This window comes from Strix uralensis, chromosome 5 (genome assembly GCF_047716275.1).
Source record: "Strix uralensis isolate ZFMK-TIS-50842 chromosome 5, bStrUra1, whole genome shotgun sequence".
NCBI lineage: Eukaryota > Metazoa > Chordata > Aves > Strigiformes > Strigidae > Strix > Strix uralensis.
In genome coordinates this window covers 77056559-77077684 of record NC_133976.1, presented here as the reverse complement: position 1 = coordinate 77077684, position 21126 = coordinate 77056559, and the positions used below count along the sequence as shown (strand labels likewise).

The 21126-nt window shown below is 45.3% G+C and overlaps 1 protein-coding gene across 4 annotated transcripts in view; it reads right to left on the bottom strand.

The window, feature by feature from the left end:
* The window catches only part of DENND2A (DENN domain containing 2A), a 61534-nt gene that overhangs the window by 18014 nt on the left and 22394 nt on the right, over nt 1-21126 (bottom strand). For 3 of the 4 annotated variants that reach the window (XM_074871807.1, XM_074871809.1, XM_074871808.1), the window contains exons 2-11: nt 18280-18378; nt 15341-16552; nt 14127-14281; nt 10676-10797; nt 8060-8257; nt 5934-6027; nt 4656-4706; nt 1127-1314; nt 306-415; nt 25-94 (exon numbers count right to left, since the gene is read on the bottom strand). In XM_074871807.1, the coding sequence (XP_074727908.1) occupies nt 25-94; nt 306-415; nt 1127-1314; nt 4656-4706; nt 5934-6027; nt 8060-8257; nt 10676-10797; nt 14127-14281; nt 15341-16552; nt 18280-18350 (2271 nt within the window). In that variant the 5' untranslated portion in view covers nt 18351-18378. The remainder of the gene's footprint in view (nt 1-24; nt 95-305; nt 416-1126; nt 1315-4655; nt 4707-5933; nt 6028-8059; nt 8258-10675; nt 10798-14126; nt 14282-15340; nt 16553-18279; nt 18379-21126) is intronic. The other variant, XM_074871810.1, reaches the window with a different exon arrangement.

Here is a 21126-nt window from a genome sequence, read left to right as displayed (position 1 = left end):
AAAGAATGAAACAGGGATAATTACCAGCAGCCTCCTACAGTATCCAAATCGCCTGCTTCCATCTTCTCCCGTCAGGACAAATGAGAACGTCTCACTGCAGAAAGAGAAACCAGAATGACAAGATACCAGTCAACCACATTAAAAGTCTCTGACATACAAACCCAATAAACCCACAATATTTTCACATTTACAGTACACCTCTCTCAGGGGTCTGCCCAATTTTCTGCCATAACAGCTCTCATATTTTACTAGCTTGATGTATAAATCTGTTTCTCATGAATCAGGATACAAAGTATAGTACTTACCTGGCAAACTGATGGATGGGGGCCCAGTCCTTTGCATCAGGGAAGCAAAACTGGGGAATAGCTTTCAACTGATCTTCTGCCTCACGCATGAATTTGAACGAGCGCTCAAGCTAGCAGAATAGAGAGAAGGAATGGTTCCAATTAGTCATGTGGGGATGGAATGACTTCAAATATTTTTCCTGTGACAAATGAAGAAGTGATGACAGAGCCTAAGCTTCTGCCTGGAAGATATTAAAATTTCCGTGATTCTGGCTCACCTAATCTTTTGATATCTTAAAGTAACTCTGTGCCCCCAGTTCCACCGAGCTCTGCATCTGCAGCACCTGTCCCTGCTACATTGTGCTTCTAATCTGGGACACATCCTCCAGCAAGCGGCAAGAGAACTAAAGTCTGAGGGGACCTCTGGTTATGTTCCATTTACAAACACACCGTCACACCAGCTCCATGTTTCTCCCATTCCTCCTTCCCTGTTTTGAGCTAGCCTATTGGTGAAAGCTGTGTCCTCCCTTTGCAAACACGTGTCTTCTCCCGAGTGACATTTTTCTTTAAAGAGAAAAGGGAGAGAAAGGGAATAGCTATGTAAAAGTCATAGCCAAGGGCAGCAAAAGATCTAAATCATCTGCTTTCAACAGTGAGGAATACCATGACAATTCTTGGGGGGTGACTGCAGCCCCTCTATCTTCAGTTTCACTGAACACTGAGACAGCAGAGGGGTTACTGATATAACATGTGGTCCACAGAGAAGCTGTGGCTTCTCCAGGTGTGCAAGTGCACCACACAACCTGAGACATGTCAGCCAGACCTTCTGACAGGCACCGCACCTTCAATGGGAACTGCTGGGTAACCTCAGGAACATAGGCAGCCCCAGCCTGCTTCTTGTGCAGTGACACCACGACGAAATACTCAAACAGCTGCCTCTCTTGATATTCAATCAAGTCCCGTTCCAAGGTTTGGTACCGCAGGGTTTGCTTCAGGCGAGATTTCACATGCACCAGGCGCTGGCTGTGAGCTATGAAAAAAAAGATTAGAGATTGTGACATTGTCTAGCTCTTTGCACAGAGCAAACAGTGCTTTGCAAAGACATGGATAAACTTGAAACTGCCTCACCGCATTTACTTTGTCAGTGGCTGAGTAAGAGGTGGGAACCATTTGGAAGCTGCACTCTAGATATCGAGAGAGACAGGATGTAATCTTGTGAGTGCCATCATTTTGAAGAGCTTAGGCAGCACAAGGATTTCATGGATAGCTTTCACAGCTGAAGACAACCCAAACTAAGATCCATATGGGACATGGTGTAACAGACGATATCTGGACATTCATCCTACCATTCATTTGTGCATCTTTCAAAGCCAGCACAGTTAGGCGACTGATCACCTTTGTTCAGAGAAGCCTGTGGGTAGCGATCCCCACAGTTTTACAAGACCAGCACTTGGGTCAGGCTAGGGCTCCACTGGCTGCGTAACGCTGGGGACTCCCAGCTTCAGTAACGCAGGCTGGGCTGTAGGCCAACAACAAAAAAAACGTGAAGAGAGGTGCAAATGAAAAAGGTTGGCTCATGCCAGTCCTTCCTGTGCCTAAAACTAATTGCTTAGGACCATGTTTCTACAAGTTCACCCAAGACAATGGGAAAACAAGAAAAACTGCCAAGCAAGCTGTAACTGCAACACACATGAGCTGTGGGACAATAAACATTCCAGCATGGAAAGTAATGAAAAGCTGCCTGCTGAGAAGAGACCAGATGAGATTCCCTAAGACCACCCCCCTGCTTTGTTTTACAGTCGCATCCCAAATTAAATCTCCATGACGTCTCCCTTACCCCTACTACAAAAGAAAGAAAGAATTAACTACAAGCAGAGACTACAGCACATTCTCACAACTGTGCTTTTTCCGAACACGGGTGGCAATGCAATGTTTTGACAGAAACAACAACCACATGGATACTGCAGGAACTCCAAATACGTAAGAAGTCTGCCTGGGAGACAGGGCTTCCTGAGAGATGGTATATACTTTAGGACAGACGCTTGACTTTTTGTCTGGTAAAGTTGTGCCACTCATGGACTATTCCAGACAATATAATTTAAAGCAATCTTGGGTGCCTCTTAAATCAGAGAGTGTAACAATCCCTGGACAGTTAAAGACCTAGGAAGATGGCTTAGACTCTCTTCTCCCATCACCTACTATGTTATTTGCTCTAAGGCTGTAACTCTTCAAAAGCTTTCGGAAGTGGTTTCTGTTTTACCAGGGACTTCAAAAGGAGCAGTGTCACAGCAATGCTGAGTGCTTCTGAAGCACTCACTCAAGCTCTGCATTGTTTATATTCTGTACAACCTATTAAAGATATCAGAACTTTACTGCTGTCATCGTGGCAGAGTTTGTGTTCAAACATTTTTCCTTCCCAAGGGTTAACACTTATGGCTCTGACATGCAGCATGATGATTGCTGTCTGATGATTTATGACATACAGTGACTTGCTAAGCAGAAGTAACTGGCTGGTGTGTTTGTCTGTTAAGTAAAACACACAAAATTGAAAGTCCTAGACAAAAGAAACTTGCTAAATCATCTCACTTTCCTATTTAAAAATAGGAAAGTCGACAGTTCAACAAGGCATAGAAAGAAAATACAGGTGTAGCTAGAGCAAACAGCAAGTGCCAGAGCTACTGTTCACAGTTATGTAGACTTGCACAGTGACTCAGATCCAGGTATGGATCTGGATATTGTTCAGAGTCCAGTGCTGTTGGATCTGAGGTGACTTCACACGATCTCCATCATCCCCCCTCTATAGGCAGTTCCCTGCTGCAATTATACAGACATTACACAGAAACCCAGGCTAATGCACATGATTCACTATGGCAACCAGTTACAGACAAGAGTTTGAGTCTTCCTGGCCACATCTACACAGTGTTTCTCAGCTACATCTGAACACGGACTATATTTCACAACATCGTGTTTCAAGACAGTTGTGAATGTAATTTCTGTGCAATCGGGGCACAAGCTTTCTCTCCCTGTCTTCAGGATAGCCTGAGAACCTGTCAAAAGGTAGGCGGTGGGAGCAATTTTCATCTTGATCTTGCCAACACAGCAGTACAGATAAAAGATTTCCCAATGCAGAGGAGAGCAAGAGCATACAGTAGTTCTTGTGTGGGAAGCTGTGTTCACAAGAGGGAATTCAGTCTGAGGTTTCTGTTCTAAAAGCCTGAAAGAGGGTAAGGATGAACACTTGTAAGCACAACACACCATGGTTGACACAGAGTGGGAACTGCTGCTTATGCTGGGTGGTGTTCAGCCTGGAGAAGAGAAGGCTCCAGTGAGACCTTATAGTGGCCTTCCAGTAGTTAAAGGGGACCTATAGGAAAGATGGGGAGGGACTCTTTATCAGGGAGTGTAGCGATAGGACGAGGGGTAACGGTGTTAAACTGAAAGAGGGTAGATTTAGATTAGATATAACAAAGAAATTCTTTCCTGTGGGGATGGTGAGGCACTGGCACGGGTTGCCCAGAGAAGCTGTGGCTGCCCCCTCCCTGGCAGTGTTCAAGGCCAGGTTGGACGGGGCTTTGGGCAACCTGGTCTAGTGGAAGGTGTCCCTGCCCATGGCAGGGGGGTTGGAACTAGATGATATTTAAGGTCCCTTCCAACCCAAACCATTTTATGATTCTATGACTTACAGCTTGGGAACTGACCTGCTACCCAGATCAGGTGTGCATGTGAGTCAGGAAACTTGGGAATCTGAGGGAGTTTCCACCTTGCATTCTAACTCTGCCAGGACTTTGAATTTGCCATATAAATTCCCAAAAGATTGTAATGCCACCAGCATGTCACAGGGCTAATTACCAATACAAGATTTATTATAGAGACCAGTATACCATATAGCTCTATGGGAGTGAAGCAAGCAATGCAGTGCTTTATCCCAACTCAGCCAATGCAGAAGAATTTAACCAGCAATAAATCATATAGTGCAATTCTGTTTTCCTAGCTAGCCAGTCTGGCTGGTGGTTTTTCTCCTTTAGTAAATGTGTAGTGGGGTTTCTGAACACTCTGTCCCATGCAGTTGTGCTGCTGTCAGCCTGGTCACACACTGAACCTCACTGTATTTCCATAGTGTCCAAAGCCATCTCCTAGGAAAGTCAATGCAAAAAGCTTTGATGGGAATTGGAACAGATGTTTGGTTTGGACTCCTATAGTCCTCTGTCCATGGATTTTCTTCTGCAGTATCGAGATCTTTGTTTTCTCACTGCACTCTAAGTGGAAATAAGCTCCTTCTCCAAAAGCAGAACACAGAAGAGAGATCTTGACCCAGGATCTCAGAGCGAAGTTTATCAGGAGCCATTTGCTCTCTTCACACATTTGCCTTACCTTTCAGCTTCTCTTCAGTATCACTATCCGATTCACTGTTTTCATCTGTAACTAGGAAAAAAAGAAAGGGGAAGATGAATTAAGTCAAGCCTATTTATAACTGTGTATTTCTTATCACTGACATGAGAAAGCCAGGCCTTGCAACTTCAAGGGGAAGACCATATAGCTCCAAAGGGCCTTGTTCTTTTCAAGGGTGTATGTACCCACAGACATTTAGCTTACCAACCTTGGTATCTTCCCATACATTCAGGGAATAATAAGAAAAACCAACACCACAATTAATTTTGCACAGCCAGAAGAGCTGGATAAAGAATAAAATACCAGAGCAGTATTTTATCCAAGGTAAAATACTGATTAATATGCAGTAGTTTGCAGGACAAGGGATAAAACCAAGCAAACAAAAAAACAATTGCCAGACTGAATCAGACTCAAGGTCTATATGGTCCAATAGCCTGTTTCTGTCAATGATGCCTTAGATGCTTCAGAGAGGGGTATAAAAAAATGATGTAGAGATAACTCTGGGATGCTTCCCCTGAACATTCATATAAACATACACCTGTGGGTGTATATCCTGTATAAAATGTGGGAAACAAATAGAGCTAGTGGTCACCTTTTGCTGGAATTTAGGATCTTTTGGAAAAAAAATACCATGTTGGAAAGATGTAATTTTAAGTTTTACAGAGATTAGATGTTTAAACGTAATTGCTCTGAACTATCTCAACACTTCTGGCAAGTTGTTAATTAACAGTGAAAGGCTGAAAGTCTCGATCTTGCTATGATGGAGATGGTCCTACAGTCAAGTCTAGAAACGCTGATTCCCAACCGAGGCTATTTGTTTACTGGGATGCTGAAGGAACCAGGACTGTTTCAAAATCTACTATCTTCCATTGGACAGTTCACTAAAGTGACACATTCCCGCAAAATATTTTGATCTCAACAAATCAGACTTTTCGGACAGAACATTCCTCTCCAAAGCTTCCAGTGTGTTCCAGAAATAAACATCAAAAAGGGGGGACATTTTTGGTGTGACCTATAAGGTTATCATATAAAGCCATGGAATGAAAATGAAGCAAAAAACCCGAAATTCTGGTTTAATGAAAGCTTTTGGGCAGAGGAACAGCCTTTATCTTCCCAAAATAAAGGGTGGAAGTCCCAACTCAATCTCACTCTGTACTGGAAGAAATGTTAGAAAACATCACATAAATGACTAAGCCAGCCTAAACTCTAAGACAAGTCCTCAAAAAGTCTTAGACATATGATGATTCAAAGTTCCTTTACCTTTCCCTGAATTGCTCTCTGTAGACTGCGATAGTCTCTTGACACGTTTCTTTCCCCTTCGTGCCTCATAAATGGCATTGATTTTCAACACAAGCTGCTCAGCAAACACACAAACAAACAAACAAGGTTATTTCCCTCCTTAAGCAAGAAAGAAAGCTACAATTTGATGCAAAGTGCTCTGTTTCCCAACCCTGGCCATACTGAAACTCTTCACTTGATGGCCCAGAACTGACAACTACCAGCATCTGCCTCGCCTCGCTCTGGTACAGAAGCAGTACAGTCACGCTAACGAGCCCTGATGACAGGCCAGGCCTTAATGCACTCACTGTGGGGCCACACGAGCTTATTGGTGCCCACCTGGGCCTCTCCGTACCATGGCCCATGCTCCAGAGAGCACCAGAGGGTCCCCTGGGAACCTGCCCTGGTCTGCAGGTTTGAAAGCAGAAAACTGGCTGAAGGATGACAGCAAACTTTCATGTCTTCATGCCTTTAACATCTGTTGTGACGAGTGCTGGAAAAACCTTCATATCAAGCATGGGGGAAACATATACAAGGAATGCTGAAGAAATTCAGATGGGTGGGAGCCAATGATGCTGAAGTACTTTAACCTAGTGGCTTGCTTTGCAAGTCCTTTAATCCCCAGCCTCCCAGCTGATGAGGACAGAGGACATTTCAGTGTTGGGCACAGCTGGGCTTGGTGGCTCATTCAGTGCCTCTGGTCTCCCCATCTGACCCTGAAGGGGAACAGAGTTGCAGAAGGACCATGACAGGCTTCCCCAAGCCTTGTTGAGCAGAGCTGCCTCCTTGTCAAGGTCCCAGGCAGGAGCAGCAGGACATGGCCACAGCATCCAGATTATGCCAGGAAGTCTGGGATCCCTGCACACATGTCCTCAGAGGTCAAGGTAAGACTGGCCCACCACACACTTGGTCAGGGAACTCTGATCCAAATATTAAAGTGAGAGGCAGGATGCTCTGATGTGGAAGTACAGCCGCCACCCAGCCGCCCAGCTCAAGTCTCAGGTTGATCTTGCCACTGACACAGTAGATCTCAGTTCTGAGCTTGCTCTGCAAGACTGCTCAGTGACACTGCCTGGTAAATATATACTTGCAATCTTTCCTTCAAGTTGACATAAAAGTATGTGTGAACATACTGATAGAGCTCAAGCACATGTACAGATGTGTAGGCACACTAGGAAAGAAAACCTTAGACATTTGTAGTCTTTGGCTCATTCCTGAAGAGCTGAGGTATACAGAGAGGGCATTCAAAAATCAGACATGCAAACATGAACACAGATCTGGCAACCAGGAAACAAGATACACAAACACATCCCTTTTTCCCCAAATGAAAACTGTGGGTTCAGAAAAAAATCACCACAGACAGTCCCTGGTAGCCTCTGCTTGTCCTGCAAAGACTGGATTAAGCAACTGTGTTTTTATAACTGTGTATTTGAAACATTCAATAGATAGACTCCTGCCAAACCTCATTTGGACTGCATACGCTTCCTGCTAGATCTGAAAGAAAATAAAATTGAAATGGAGTCATGCTGTATCCAAATATGAAGCAGGAAATGATGCTCCAGAAAACGCTCCTGACTACAGATGACTCCTTTTGTCACTCAAATGTCAGTATTTTCATTGTTCACCTAAAATCACACCCTACCTTAAATTAGAATCAGCCAAGGCATGAAGAATCAGACCTAAAAACAACAGATTGCCAGGAGGGAACAAAACCACAACACACAGACAATTTCTGTTTGAACTATCCATCAAGCAAGGATGGAAATATGATGCGGTACGTCTTTTGCAAAAATATTAATTGCTTTTTTCCCCTCTGACAAGCTTCAACTTTTATGCAAAAACTAAAATGCCTTTTTTTTTTTTAATTATTATTTTATCTCTCCTGACAATCGTGATATCTCAGATGGAAAAATAGCTTCTTCAAAACTTGCAGAGATGTTTGTGAGCCTTCTTCAGGCACAAAAAAGGGTTAAACACAAGTCAAGTCAACTGCCAGGACAACAGCTATATTGCAGGGATGCTACACTGGAAACTAAAGAAAACATTGTCTCATACTCACATTTCTGCCTGGAAGAATCCAAGCAAAAGAGAAAAAGCTCTAGATTTACCTTGGGAATCTTCCTTCTCCTCTTGCCATTCTGAGGGTCTCCCAAGGAGAAGAAGGTGTCATCTGGACTGCTGGGGGTTGAGGGAGGGCTGATTTTGGATGGTGACCCAGTCCCATCACGGCTCAGTTTCCGTATGTCTGGCAGTTTGAAACTCCGCCGCTCTGAGTTTTGTCGGAAAAACATGGGCTTGGAAAGCAACTGGAAATGGAGGAGAAGAAATGAATGAACACAGTATCTCACATACCTTTGCTTCATTGCTAACACTATCATGGTGGTACATCCGGTAAAAAACTCAGCTGGCAAAACAGCCCTGAGAACGCTCACGGATTTCTGCACGCACAAGGAACTCACCCAGCCACCGGGCTACACCAGGGCTATCTCGACCAGCAATTTAACCATCCCATACTAATTCCAGACCAGAATGCAATCTCAGGGGTTGGCCAAGAAGCCTTGCTCCAGTGTGAAAAAAATCTCCCAGGACTTGTGTAATCCAGAGGCTGGGACTGTAAACAAGACCAGACTAACCAACCAGCCAACCACAAGCATTTGGGATAAGGAGCAGCTAGCCAGGAGGAACAGAGAAGCAGTGAGACCAGACAAAAAGTACTGTCAGAATGGATGTCTTTGACAGAAGCCAGAATTAAATATTTCAGAGTAGGGTATGAGAAATGCCATGATAGACAATTACGGAGACTGGCTTCCTCCTAAGCTCATTACAAGTTCAGTGGGAGCACAACAGTAGTTGTGCTGAGTAAAGTTCTTAAAGTTTCTGACCAAAAACAGCATCAGAGAAGCAGAAAGCTCAGCTCCAGATAAAGAAGGGCAAACCACTTCTCACCAGAAAGATGCTCAATAAGAACTCTTATTGTTTTCTCCTACAGAACTTCCCAGCAGTTATGACAAGGTTAAGTCACACCTTCTGTGGGCACTGTATCTGCACTGCCAGAGGACGTATCTACGTGGCAGTAAGTGGTTTAGGGGAGAGGCATCCAAGCTAATTCTGAACAAGTCACAGCAGCACCGTAGCTGAGGCAGCGTAATGGTCTTCCTCCATCAACAGACACACTCAGCAGAGTTATTAGTCAGACCAATTCATTCATTCAGGTTAGCTCAGGTGTCTCTGGATGGTTTGTCAGAAAACGCTCCACTCACAAAAAAGCTTACCACCCACAGAGAAGTCATGCGTTAAAATGAGGCTGGGAAGAGCCTTTGCACTGAAGAATCTCATCCTGCAGTAGTGATATAATCTACTACTGAAAGTCTGTCCAGACCCATTCTCCACCAGCCTCTAGCCTGGGCAGGCTCTCCAGCGTGATTCACACTGCAGTTGCAAACCCGTTGTTGCCAAGAGAACTGCAGAACTTCTTTTCTGACTGACGCACATCACAGCTTTTAGATGTCAAAGCACTGTAGTGTAACATAATTATTCCCATTCAGCTCTTTACTAAGTGTCTCCTGCTGGCAACCATATCTATGGTGAGAGACATTTCTGTGTAACACTGCAGCCCCCTTTTGATAGCACAGGTGGAAAATTGGGGTGCACAGCTGAATGCAAAGCTGTCTGAGGGAAATCAACTTCATCCCAACACTCATACATAGACCCTTGCTGCTCCAGACCTAACTAGCAACAAAGAGAATGGATCAAGAACCACAGAACAATTTTCACTTTTAAGTGTTGAATTATCCAAAGAAACCTCAGTTGCTGAGTAAGTTGGTTGGAAAAGACCAACACGTCAAGAAACGCCACACGTCAAACTTCTGAAAATGTTAGGTAACAGCTCTAATAATAGCTACAACTTGGAGAGCATGGGGAAACTCTTTGGTCAGGAAAACTGTGTTTAGATCCCTGCTATCTGCTCTGAACCCGTCTGTGGCCAAGATGAATTCTGCTGTCATACTGCCCCTGCTGTTCCAGGCTCGGACTATCTAAACAGAAAACAAGAACCAACCAAAACAGCTCAGGAGGCTGGGAGCAGAGCTGGCCTTGGTAAGCCCTGAGCAAGAGGTGCTGACCAATGTTTTACTACTTCTTTTAGTTTAACTGCCAAGGAGGAAGATGGCACCAGGCTGTGAGCTGTGCTGCTGGTGGGGACACCCCTTCTGTATTGGCTCCCTAACCAGGGGACTGGCATTGCATTACTTCCCAGCAACCAGTCTCATCAGAGAGCAAAAGAGGCATCCTAGGGGAGGGGGCTGCAGAGGCATCTTGGCATCAGCACGGGCAGACTGTGCACTGCCCACTGACACTGAGCCAAGATGACTGCAGGGCTTGATTACCCAAGCATTTAAATGCCCTCTTTGAAGGCAGAAAGAGTTTTCTTGCACTATATTAACAAAAAGTCTTCCCCCCTACCAGGGGAAGGTAGACAGTGAAAGGCAACAAACTACTTATATAAGGGAATGTTGTTTTTTAGTTTGCAAAAAGGCAATAAATACCCTCTTATCACACTGTACTCTGACCAGTGGTAAAAGACAAAAAGAGTGGTAAAAGACAAAAAGGAAGAAACTCTGATGTGATGAAAGTCAAATCGGCAAAACTCCACTTTTTCCACACAGATCCTGGATTTCACCCAAAACTTTCTGGAGCAGGAGAGGTGGCCACTTGAATCAAAGTACCTTAGTAGGAGTCCCAGGTACAGAAGAGGTGGGGGATGCTGGGAAGGTCAGGACACATTTCTTCCCCAAACAGCGGCTGTTGGTCTCAATGTCTTCATAAGGGTTTTCCTTCAATGGTGGATCTGCAGCGAAGAGCCACAAGCAAGAGATTGTAAGCGCAGAAAATCCTTGAGGTTTGCCATAAAAATCTGTTTGGGGATCTGCTGGCCTTCTCCCACCTCCCACATCAGACATAAAGACCTGTTCTCAAGCATTCCTGCAATTGCTTCATTCTCTCCATAGCCCCAGAAGTCCAGCTGCTCGCTGGACAGTGTCCAAACCCTGACACTGACATATGCAGCCATAGGAACATATCACAGATACTACAGATGGAAAAGACCCAGTAAGTCCTCAAGTTCATTTCCCTGTCTTCAGGGAAGCTCTGAGGTTCTCATGCACATCGGTCCATAAATATATTTCCTTCTTTCCAGTCCTCTGTGTAGAATTGTCCAAATGAAACTGAGAGCTGAAGGCTAGCATAAAGGTCCTCTCTCCTCTGTTTAAACCCCATGTTTAGGGGGACCTCTGGTCATTACTGAATCGGGGCTGTAGCGATGCACTGCTCTTGGGCTGAGTCTGCAGAAAGATGTAATCCACATGGATGACTGTCTAGGTTTTCAAACACATCTACCGATCACGGATGCCTCAATCTCACGTGCACCGCTTTAGAAAGAGTGAAGGAATCACCTCACCTAACCCAGACCATCCAAAGTCAGGACGTTGTCTCCCTGGAGGGGGGTGGAGGGGCAGGGAGGGACACCTCTGAAGGAACATTCAGATCATTCTTACCTAAGATCCCCTCAAAAACACAAGGCTTGAATGATCACACAGAGGTGTCCCTTTCTTTCCACTGATTCTGGAGACGAGGCACACAACTAATCTGAGTTTTAAACACCCAAGATTACATATAACGAGCTTCTTACATCCCACTTTTCAGCAGTGCTGGGAAATGCAAACATAAGTGTGTTCAAAAAGAACACACAACTCTGAAAAAGCAGGTTGTGACATCCTCATCCAAGCATCTAAGAAACCAATAACTAGCCCAAGCATCTGCATGGGCAGGCAATTTGTTACGAGATTTCTCTCTTCATTACCATCATTTCATGCCTTCCCACAGTTGGGACTTGAAGCAACAACCTTTCTCTTATAGTCATGTAATGCTTGGCTGAGAGCAAAGACTGGAGGTCAGTGATGTTGCAATCCTCTGGAGCAGGGACCGGTAACGGCTGTAGGATCTGTCTAACTGCCGTGCTCCCACCTGCCTGCCCTGATGGGGCAGGAGTGCAGCTGAAGTCTTCAGACGAGGACAGAAACCCAAGTCTTTTCTAACACTGTCTTCTACAGTGGCTTGGTGATACCCAGCACTACAGTGGTGGATCTGAATTCACTGAGGGAAAGATAAGCATGTGTGACACTGGCAAAGCAAGTCTGCAAGAACATTTTGTCAGCAAATGCGCTCCTGTCCCTGAAAGTGGCTCCACTTTCTAATTCCAATGGCACTTTTCAGTACTGAAAATATACTTCAGCTGTCACATAACTGGGTACGTTGGAGAAAAAAGAACACGCTTGGGTTCTGTTGCCTACCCCATCCTCAATGGGGTATGTCCATTGGCATGTCCAATTAGCCTCAATCTAGAAGAAACAACACCGTTTCCCTCTTTTTGACAAATAAACCTTGTCATCTCTATGCCCAGTACAATTTCCAATATTCCAGATAAGCAACAGCAAACAGGTAAAAAGATAGCACATGAAGGGAATCTGTGTGACTTGCTGGGAAAGGCATCAGTCCTCCCACCAACAGCTGAACCCCTCCTAAGTCACGCATATGAGTATGGGGTGTATGTGTGTGCTCACATGCCCTGATGGACACACATGATTATCTGTGGGTCCACACTAGTGTCCTCTGGCTGAAGGCTTGGTTCCCCCTCCATTGGTGTGGTTCTCACATATTGTTTGTTTTGTGGACTATACCCGCCTGTGGTCTGGTGAAAAACAAAACTGCAGCTTTTTTTGAGTTATCCCCATCCACTCCTTTTCCCAAGCTTCCATGGTAACACCAACAGGACTGCAGGAACCAATTAAAGATCACTGACTCCAGGCAAAGCCTAAACATGCAGCAAGAAAACAAAAAACTAAACACGCCCCATTAGCTGACAATTACCCATAACTTTGTTTTCTTCTAATCTTTGCAACTAAAAGCTGGAGGGGAGAGGAATTTCATCCCGCTATTTGAGTTCCCTGCAAGCTGGGGACACAGGGGTGTGCTTGTGTTTGAATGGATGGATTTGCCTATATAGCTACTCTGTAATGCTATCCATGTTATTCCAGCTGATGAGGTGACCCTTACTCAGTGGTTTCTGAGACCTCCCACCATGCCCCAACACAAAAAAATCCCAGCAGCTGCTCAGGCACTCCCTGTTCCTCTGGCCCCCCAAGGAAACACAAGAAAAAAACAAACACGAGGTCCCCAGCTCCACAAATGAGGCTGTCAGCTTCAAAAATGTCAAAAAGGACAGATTGGCATCACCTTGTCTGCCATCAGTCCCACAGGAAGATGATTCCTTTGAGAAATCCTTCTCACCAAGTATGATCAGGTTTTACTCATATCAAAATAATGATGCCTGGCTTGCTCCTGAGAAAGCACAGCTCCTCCCATGCCAAACAACACAGACCACCTTTGTAGGATTACAGCTGCATGGCGAGAGTTGATGCAGCTATTCTCTTCCTATTCTGCTAAACTCAGCCAAGACCTTTACGCAAGCACCAGCCTACAGCTACTAAAACCTATTAAGGCTTTTTCAAGAGGGATGATTCTATTCCATGTTCCATAAAAGGCCATCTAACTCACAGTATTAAAAAACACTACATAAATTGAGAGTGTTACAGGAAATAATCTTTAAAATGACATTGATCTGCCATCAAAGTTAGAGAATGAAATAAAACTCAATTTCAAAGATTGTGGGACCTAGTTTCTTAATTTCAGTGGTACCTGGAGCCATATACAATCCTATTTCTGAACCATGGAAACTGACTTCAAGGTTATGTTTTCAGACTGCTCACATTACCTCAGCGGTGACAACCTCACCACAATGGACAGACCAGAGCTGTGAGAATTAGTCCACAGGACAAAAGGAAGACAGAGAAGAGGTGCCAGCAAAAAACAAAAGCTGGTTCCCACATGCCTCAGGTTCATCTTTGAAGCTGATGAGTTTTGAAATATTCTCTCCATTTTTCTTATTACTTTTATTATTATTATTCTATTACGCCAATAATCTGTGTAAAATGTGTCTTGGTTTGCATTTGGGTAATAAACATACTTCATTCAGCACCTCCAGTGAGTGCGTGTTGACCATGAGTCTTCTCAGTTACTCAGCATTAGCAGTCAAATCCCTTCCCTGTCCAAAGCTCCTACCCAGTATGTCCTGTCCAAAGCTCCTACCCAGGATGTCTTCATAGACGTTCTCTTCAGATAAAGTGCGTGTGAGGGCCAGCTTGGTCTGCGCGTACCAATCCACCCGGCCATTCTCAGATGATGACTGCAGCAAGTCTTCAAACTCATATGACTTCCTGCACCATTGATGGGAGGGGAGAAGGAGCAAAAAGGAGAGTGATACGGTTAACCAGCATTTATAACCAAATCACGGTTAATTCGCTTCTCCAACATGCCACACAGTTGGCAAAATGAATTAATGAGGAGAGAACATTTCACAGCCTCATCCCATATAAAGCATGAAAAAGTAACACTGAGATCAGTTATTTTTATCAGCCACACAAATAAAGGCATTTCAGGGATGTCGTAGATAATCTGGGTTGTCATGGTAATAGCACACGATGAAGATGCAAGTGTTAAGTGGCACATCCTGCAACACTGCACAGAACCTTAGGCCATAAGAGGTCCCATTTACAGCACGAATCCCACCCTTGGCAGGAATAGGGGGGCCCAAAATCAGCTCTCTTTGAGCAGTACAGGAAAAATACTCACATGCAGGATGGTAGAAAGGGTAAAAAACAATTAAGTGTCCCCCGCTAACAAACCTGGAAAGTTTTGATTTTCCTTCCTGTACCTAAGCCAGGAATTTTTAGGTGATGGTTTATGCAGAAGGCATTAGAAACAGCTGTGCATTTTACGCTCCCCACCCCAAAATGTGTCACAATCATGTGGGAGGGGAGAAAAGGCAAGAGAGCACCCCAGAAGAATATATACCCATCAGATTCAGTTAGAGGAATAGGTTTACTATGAACAGTGAAAATGCTGTGGTAGTGTCTAGAGATTATCATTCCAGACCCCGTTCCAGACCAGCTGTAGTCATTTTGTAATTAAACAGATTTTCTGCTAAAAAAACAAAACAAAACCCCAAACCCCTCAATCATGGGCTTGAAGGTTAAGCCAAGTAATACAGTGACCTTAAAGCCCAAATCTGCCATGACTTATCCCTTCACAGTTATCCTGTGAAGTTGTGCTGGCCGCTCGTATGTTCTCAGAGAGATGACTGAGTGCTGGTTATGGCCAGCAAGGCTCTCTGGGGATTAGGAGTGACCAGGGAAGATCCATCTCTCCCAGAGAGATATGAGAAGGCAGGACTCCACCATGAAGACCAACACCTTTGAGAAACACAGCCTGAATACCTGTGGTCAGCGTTGTTCTTGTGCTTCCCGCTCCACAACCTCCTGCTGACAGCTGATGGGGGAGGAGAGGAGGGTAGAGGAGGGGGAGGAATGGATGGCAGAGGGGGTAGGTTTCTTTTATTCCTAGCTGCTGGCACCCAGTCCTCTTCCCCCTCGTGTTTGAAAGTCCGCCGGGGCTTTGGCAGTGGGTTGATGAAGGGTTTCTTCTCTGGCACCCCTGGCTCTGTGTACACATTCTCCACTGTGCAGTCCTTTGATTTCACATGAGAAGTTCTTACCTCTTCTAGAGTCCCAAAAATTGGCTCACTGATTTCAGAGTCCAAGCCAAGAAGCCTTTTGTTGAGCTCAGCCCCACATACGCTTTCATGGCCCTCAGGAGCAGTGTGTCCTTGTGCTGCCTTCTCCTGCAAGCACTGTGGGGAATAATAAGTACCAGGCAACTGTGGCTGCAGCTCTGCTGAGCCCTCTTTCAATGCCTGCTCTAGCTTCTTGACCTGACTAAGCACCGAAAGATTCTCTTTCTGGACCTCCCACTTCCCACCTTTCACCTCCTTGCATTTTCCAGGGCTGAACTCCACTTCCTCATCCTTCTGTGCTTCTCCCTTTCGCTCTGCTGCCTGCCCTGTGCCTTTCTGAGTTCCTGCTTTCCGCTCATTCTCTTTGCCTGCCCCTTTGCACTCCAGTTCCCAGTTCATAAGTCTCTTGGTCTCCACTTTCCGAGTCACCAGTGCTTCCCCTCTTGTCTTCTCAGTTACACAGGGCACTTTGTGCTCCTCTTTAACTTCTTGCTCCTCCTCTCTGCGAGGAGCAGACTGTGTTTCCTTTTTCCCTTCCCATTCTGAAATCTTGTCCTTGATACTGAATGACTTGTTCCTCAAGCCAATTTTTCCAGGTGACCGTATATTCTGAGTGCCTCCTATCTGTCTCCTGATGATTTTACTGTTTTCTTTAACGTTCAGATCCACAGATGGGTCACTGATGATCATTTTGGGACTAAGCATGTTCTGCTGAAAGCAGTCTAGCCTTGGATCCAGCATCAAGTTCTCCAAGGCTCCCAGTGGGTTCTTCACCATAGAAGAAACCAGTTCAGCTTCAGGTGTTAAACCCAGGGTGACAGAGGCACCTTCAGAACATCTCTCACTCAAAAATCCACATGAAGGTCTTTCTAATTCCTTCACAGCTGCTGTATTGTTTTTATCTGCAAGCTTGATCCTACACACCAAAGACAAAAAGAGAAGAAACATTCACCACTATTGCTCACCCTTGGTTTAGTTCATCAGCTCCACAAGCCCTACTCATGCAGCTGGTAACAGCAGAGGATGCTCAAACCAGGCACTTGAGAGATGGACTTACGGGGGAGGACGCTCAGGAAAAGGTCCTTCTAGCCAGAACACAATGCTCTCCTCTTGTTATGACTAAGACACAGTTTGAAATATAGTCCTTCTCTGTAGCAGAAGTAGGTGGCAGGTGAGAGAGGTATTTTTTAAACATCAGATACCAATGAGAGGTTCACCAGCATTTTTGCGTGTTTGTGTTCAGAAGCAGTAGAGTTTTCGACATGGTCAGGGCATTAAGCAGGTCCACTGCAAATAAATGCAAAATGGACCATTTGCAAACAAGAGCAAAATTGCTGCTGTTAAGCAGAGAAGAAAACGTGTGATCTAGCTGGCATTCCTCTGGTGCCTGCTCAGAGGATCTCTCTCAATACATCCAAATGTTCCCCAAATGCATATTAATGGATAAAGACTGCACTTTTATTATTACATTTCTATGGCCTTACCATCCCAGGCCACACGTGGGCTTGGGCTTCCATCCACCCAGGCACACTCCCTTGGCCTAGAGCACGTGACATAGCATCCAGACACCAGATTCAACATCCTCAGAGCAAAGGATTCAATGTCTTCAGTGTCCAAACTGCACCAAAAATCCCTAATATATTTAGTCTAGGGAGTTCCAAGTGTGTGGTATCACAATATTAATATTGTGGTACTTTATCAATATAGAAAAGTTCCAGCTGAACAGTTATTCCAACACAAAATGTTTCTGAGCCAAAGCACTTAGACATGTCTTTGGGGTTTGCCAGGGCTTGGGAAAGAGCACCAGGACAACACAAGGTAGTTACGGGGATGCAAACCCATATCATTAGTCCCATTTACCCACAATCCCAACACTGAGATTCAACTCAGGAAATTTCTCCATTAAATTAAATGTATTAAGTGTGCCTCTTCCAGAACTTAGCACTTTTGTAAGAGCATCTGTGTGGATACTCTGTGTGCTGGCAGGCCTTGAGCTTTGTCCTGGAGTTAAGCAACGCTGGCAGCCATTGCAGACTCAGTTGTAGAGCAAATTGAGTCTGGGATGGGTTTCTGAGCAGAAATGGGCCCCAGGCCAGATACTGTTCTTCCTTAGCCTCACAGATACTTAACTCCTGGCTGTCTCAGTGACAACCATCGTGCTTTTGGTTAAGAGCTGGCACTGTGAAGACCATGGCCTTTCCCAAGGAGCAGGGCATTGCAGTGCCACTGGTGGTTGGACTGTGCAGCAGAAACCAAGGCTGGATACTGGGAAAAACCTGCAATGAGTGGGGACAGTAAAGCTTGTCTGAGGAGTCTGTGGAGTCTCCAGTGATGAAGATTTCAAGTGCAGGCAGGGCAAACATTGATAGGGATATCATCAGCACAAATGGTCTTGCCTTGAGGCAGACCTCTTCTAGCACTGTGAGCCTAGGACTATCAGTCTGACTGGATGCTAAAATGCAAAGCGTCACAGTTCTGAGATGGCAATGAAACCACCCAAGACCTACAGGGGTGTCTTTTAACGTATGAGGAGAGGGGGACAGTGCAGAGCAGAGAGAATGTTTCCTTCCTTTGGTTTTCTTTCTATTGGGGATAATAAACACAAGCAAAGCACTCTAGCACTGAAATAGGGAAAGCTCTCACCTCTCAACAGACTTGCAGACACCGCTTTCAGACTTGCTGCTCACATCGGCCGCCTTGCTAGCTGTCATCATGTCAGCACACAGCAGGGCAGCAGGTCACCTGCAGACAGACACAAGGAAGAGGCATTGCTCTGTGCTCAGCATCCTCTCTTCCTTCTACACACATACGTTTCTCCCTGAAATCCAGAAGAGCAGAAGCAAGACATGACAGCTCTCAGAGGACAGCCTCAGTTTCCTCCTCTGTGAAATGGAAAGAGGGGTGATAGCATTACCCCTCAGAAGCCCAGGGAGAAGCTGATGGGTTTTCAGGACAAAAATTATCTTTGACTCAGCACCAACTGCTGTAACGTGACTTGAATATGGAGCGTGTTTTATGAAGGCTTTTACTGTTGTCAAAATCTCAGCAGATTTAGATATTTTTCCTCTCAGAAGACTAAAACAAAAACAATTTTAGAACAACCTGTGTTAAAGCCACATGACCCAAGTGATCCCTGTGAATGCAACACTGTCACAATGTCCCCAGCTTGGGACAGAAAACATTTTAGGCCAAAGAGACACTGCACTGAAGCCACTGTTTTCCTTCTCTCTGGTGGGCCATGTGAGGCTGCTACTGTTCTGTTTTCAGAGGACAACTCCTTGGGGGTGGGTGTGTGTGGGGGGGTGTGTGTGTGTGTAAAACAGCCGCAGAAACGAGCCTTTCTGTTTGCCTCACGATTTCTAGCATTCATGGAACAACTGTCCCTCTCTTTCTTTTGAGCACTGCTGCTACTCAGTCAATGCAACAGACTCTGTCCTCTTTTTATTGCCCCACAATACTCTTACTCGTTCAATAAAAAGCAGAATTACACTGTTACTCTGCAGCACCATCTCTCCCCACTCTCAGGGTGGTCTGCCTGCTTTGCAGCACTGCAATAACAACAGGCTCACCATCTTGCAGGCAATACTTGGACAATCTTAAGCCTCTCAAATCTGTCCACTTGGCCGGTCTGCCAGATGCTGCCCCGCCATGCCTAGCATTTGGCAACAAGACCGAGTGCCTTGGGAAATTTAGTAGGTTCTTGTTGTTAAAAAAAATACAAACCACCACACCACAAACAGTAAAGAACAAAAGGATCTCTCATTTCCACTGTTCAAGTATTTTGGGCAGAGAGAGGAAAAAAGGGGGAAAAAAAAAAATCAGTCTTGTTTGTTCACAGTTTTCTCTCCCTCCCTTTATCCCACACTGGCAACGTTCCTGAGTCAAGGAGTGAACTCTGGGTCAACTCAATGTGTACGCACTCGGGGCAGCTCATTGCTAACCATTTAGCGGACTCTCTTTCCCCAGACAATAAACCCCCTTGGCTTCTCTTCCTCGTTAGTAACTGGAACAAACACTCACTTCACTTCTAGACACAGAGCAGCCTTGCAACACTGTCAAGAAAATTTACCAGCCTAAGGAACAAAATCTATTCATCCATCCATTAACTGTTATGGATTGAGAATAATGAAAAACTAACGATTGCTTGTGTCCCTGGCCAAAGAATGACTCACCCAGGCAGCCAAAGCAGATTCCTGCAAAGCTGCAACAGAGGCTGCTCTGCACTTGGCTTACAGCATCCCTAGAGCAGGGACGGTCTCTTCACTCATCACTCATTTAGTGCCTCACACAGCAGGGTCGGTGGCCGGAGCTCCTCGGCACTGCCTTTAGCAGTAAGAAATGTAACAACAACATATAAATGCCAACGGGAGTTGGCATACACACAAACCGTGTGGCTCCGCTGCCACACTGAATGTTCGCTTGGGATGAGCTCCTCTGCCTCAGTAAGATCACACAATTTCCCCATCACGAAACTCCATCTCAGCCTTTTCCAGTAGTCCCCTAACAAACACTGCCTTGAAAATGAACATGAGTATAAGCAAACGTGTGCTGGTGCTCAGCACAGTCACATACCCGACGTACCTCCTGTGGGAGAGGCCAAAAAGAAGATAATACAGAATAAGAGGCGCACTCGTTTCTTCATCTGTAGTGGATGGGACAGACCCCATCACCCTCGGTGAGCAGAAGTGAGGCACAAAGCAGTTGCTGAGTGCTGCAAGAGTCTCCCGAGAAAGGAGCACCGCTGAGATCAGCAGATCAGCATGACTTGGAGCCAAGGCCAGAGGGACATCTGTCCCCCTCAGCCACCACATGTGGCAGGAGTAACCAAAGCAACGCTCTCACACTAGGCAGCTTAAAGAGACGGCCAGGAGCTTCCAAAGCAGCAACGCATCAGATGCTGCAACGTGACAACAACCAGGTATCTACCAACACACCCAATGACAACACACACCGCTTAGGGGAGTAAATCAGCCCTAGGAGATACACAGATTTCTGTGCCTTCACCCTTGAACAGCAGGGTATACAGGGCGTCCTCAGCATCACCTAGGGGATTATTGTAGCACGTTAGCTGGTCCTGTCCCAAAGAGTAAGTATTTATCCAAACATACTGGAATACATGAAGGAAAAAAAAAAGAGTCACCTCTGGAATAAAATAGCAGAAAATAATAAGGCGCCTCCCAATTAGTCCAACAGTCAATCCCAAGCCCAAATGAACTTCAGAGGTGATGGGATCATCTCTTCCATTAATAAGATCACCAGAAATGACTTGCAGGCATTGCCAACACCTGACAAGAGGAAGCTGGGATGGCAGTGATGGAAAACTGCCTCCAGTAGGAACACAAAAGGTAGATATTCTCTACCAAGGTTTGGCTCCACAAGACGCACAGAGTTAACATGACAGTTCACTGCAAAGGGCAAGGGGAGTTCCTGTTCCTCCTGTCTTCCCACATCTCTGCTATGGTCGACCACATACTACCCTGATTTTGTGCT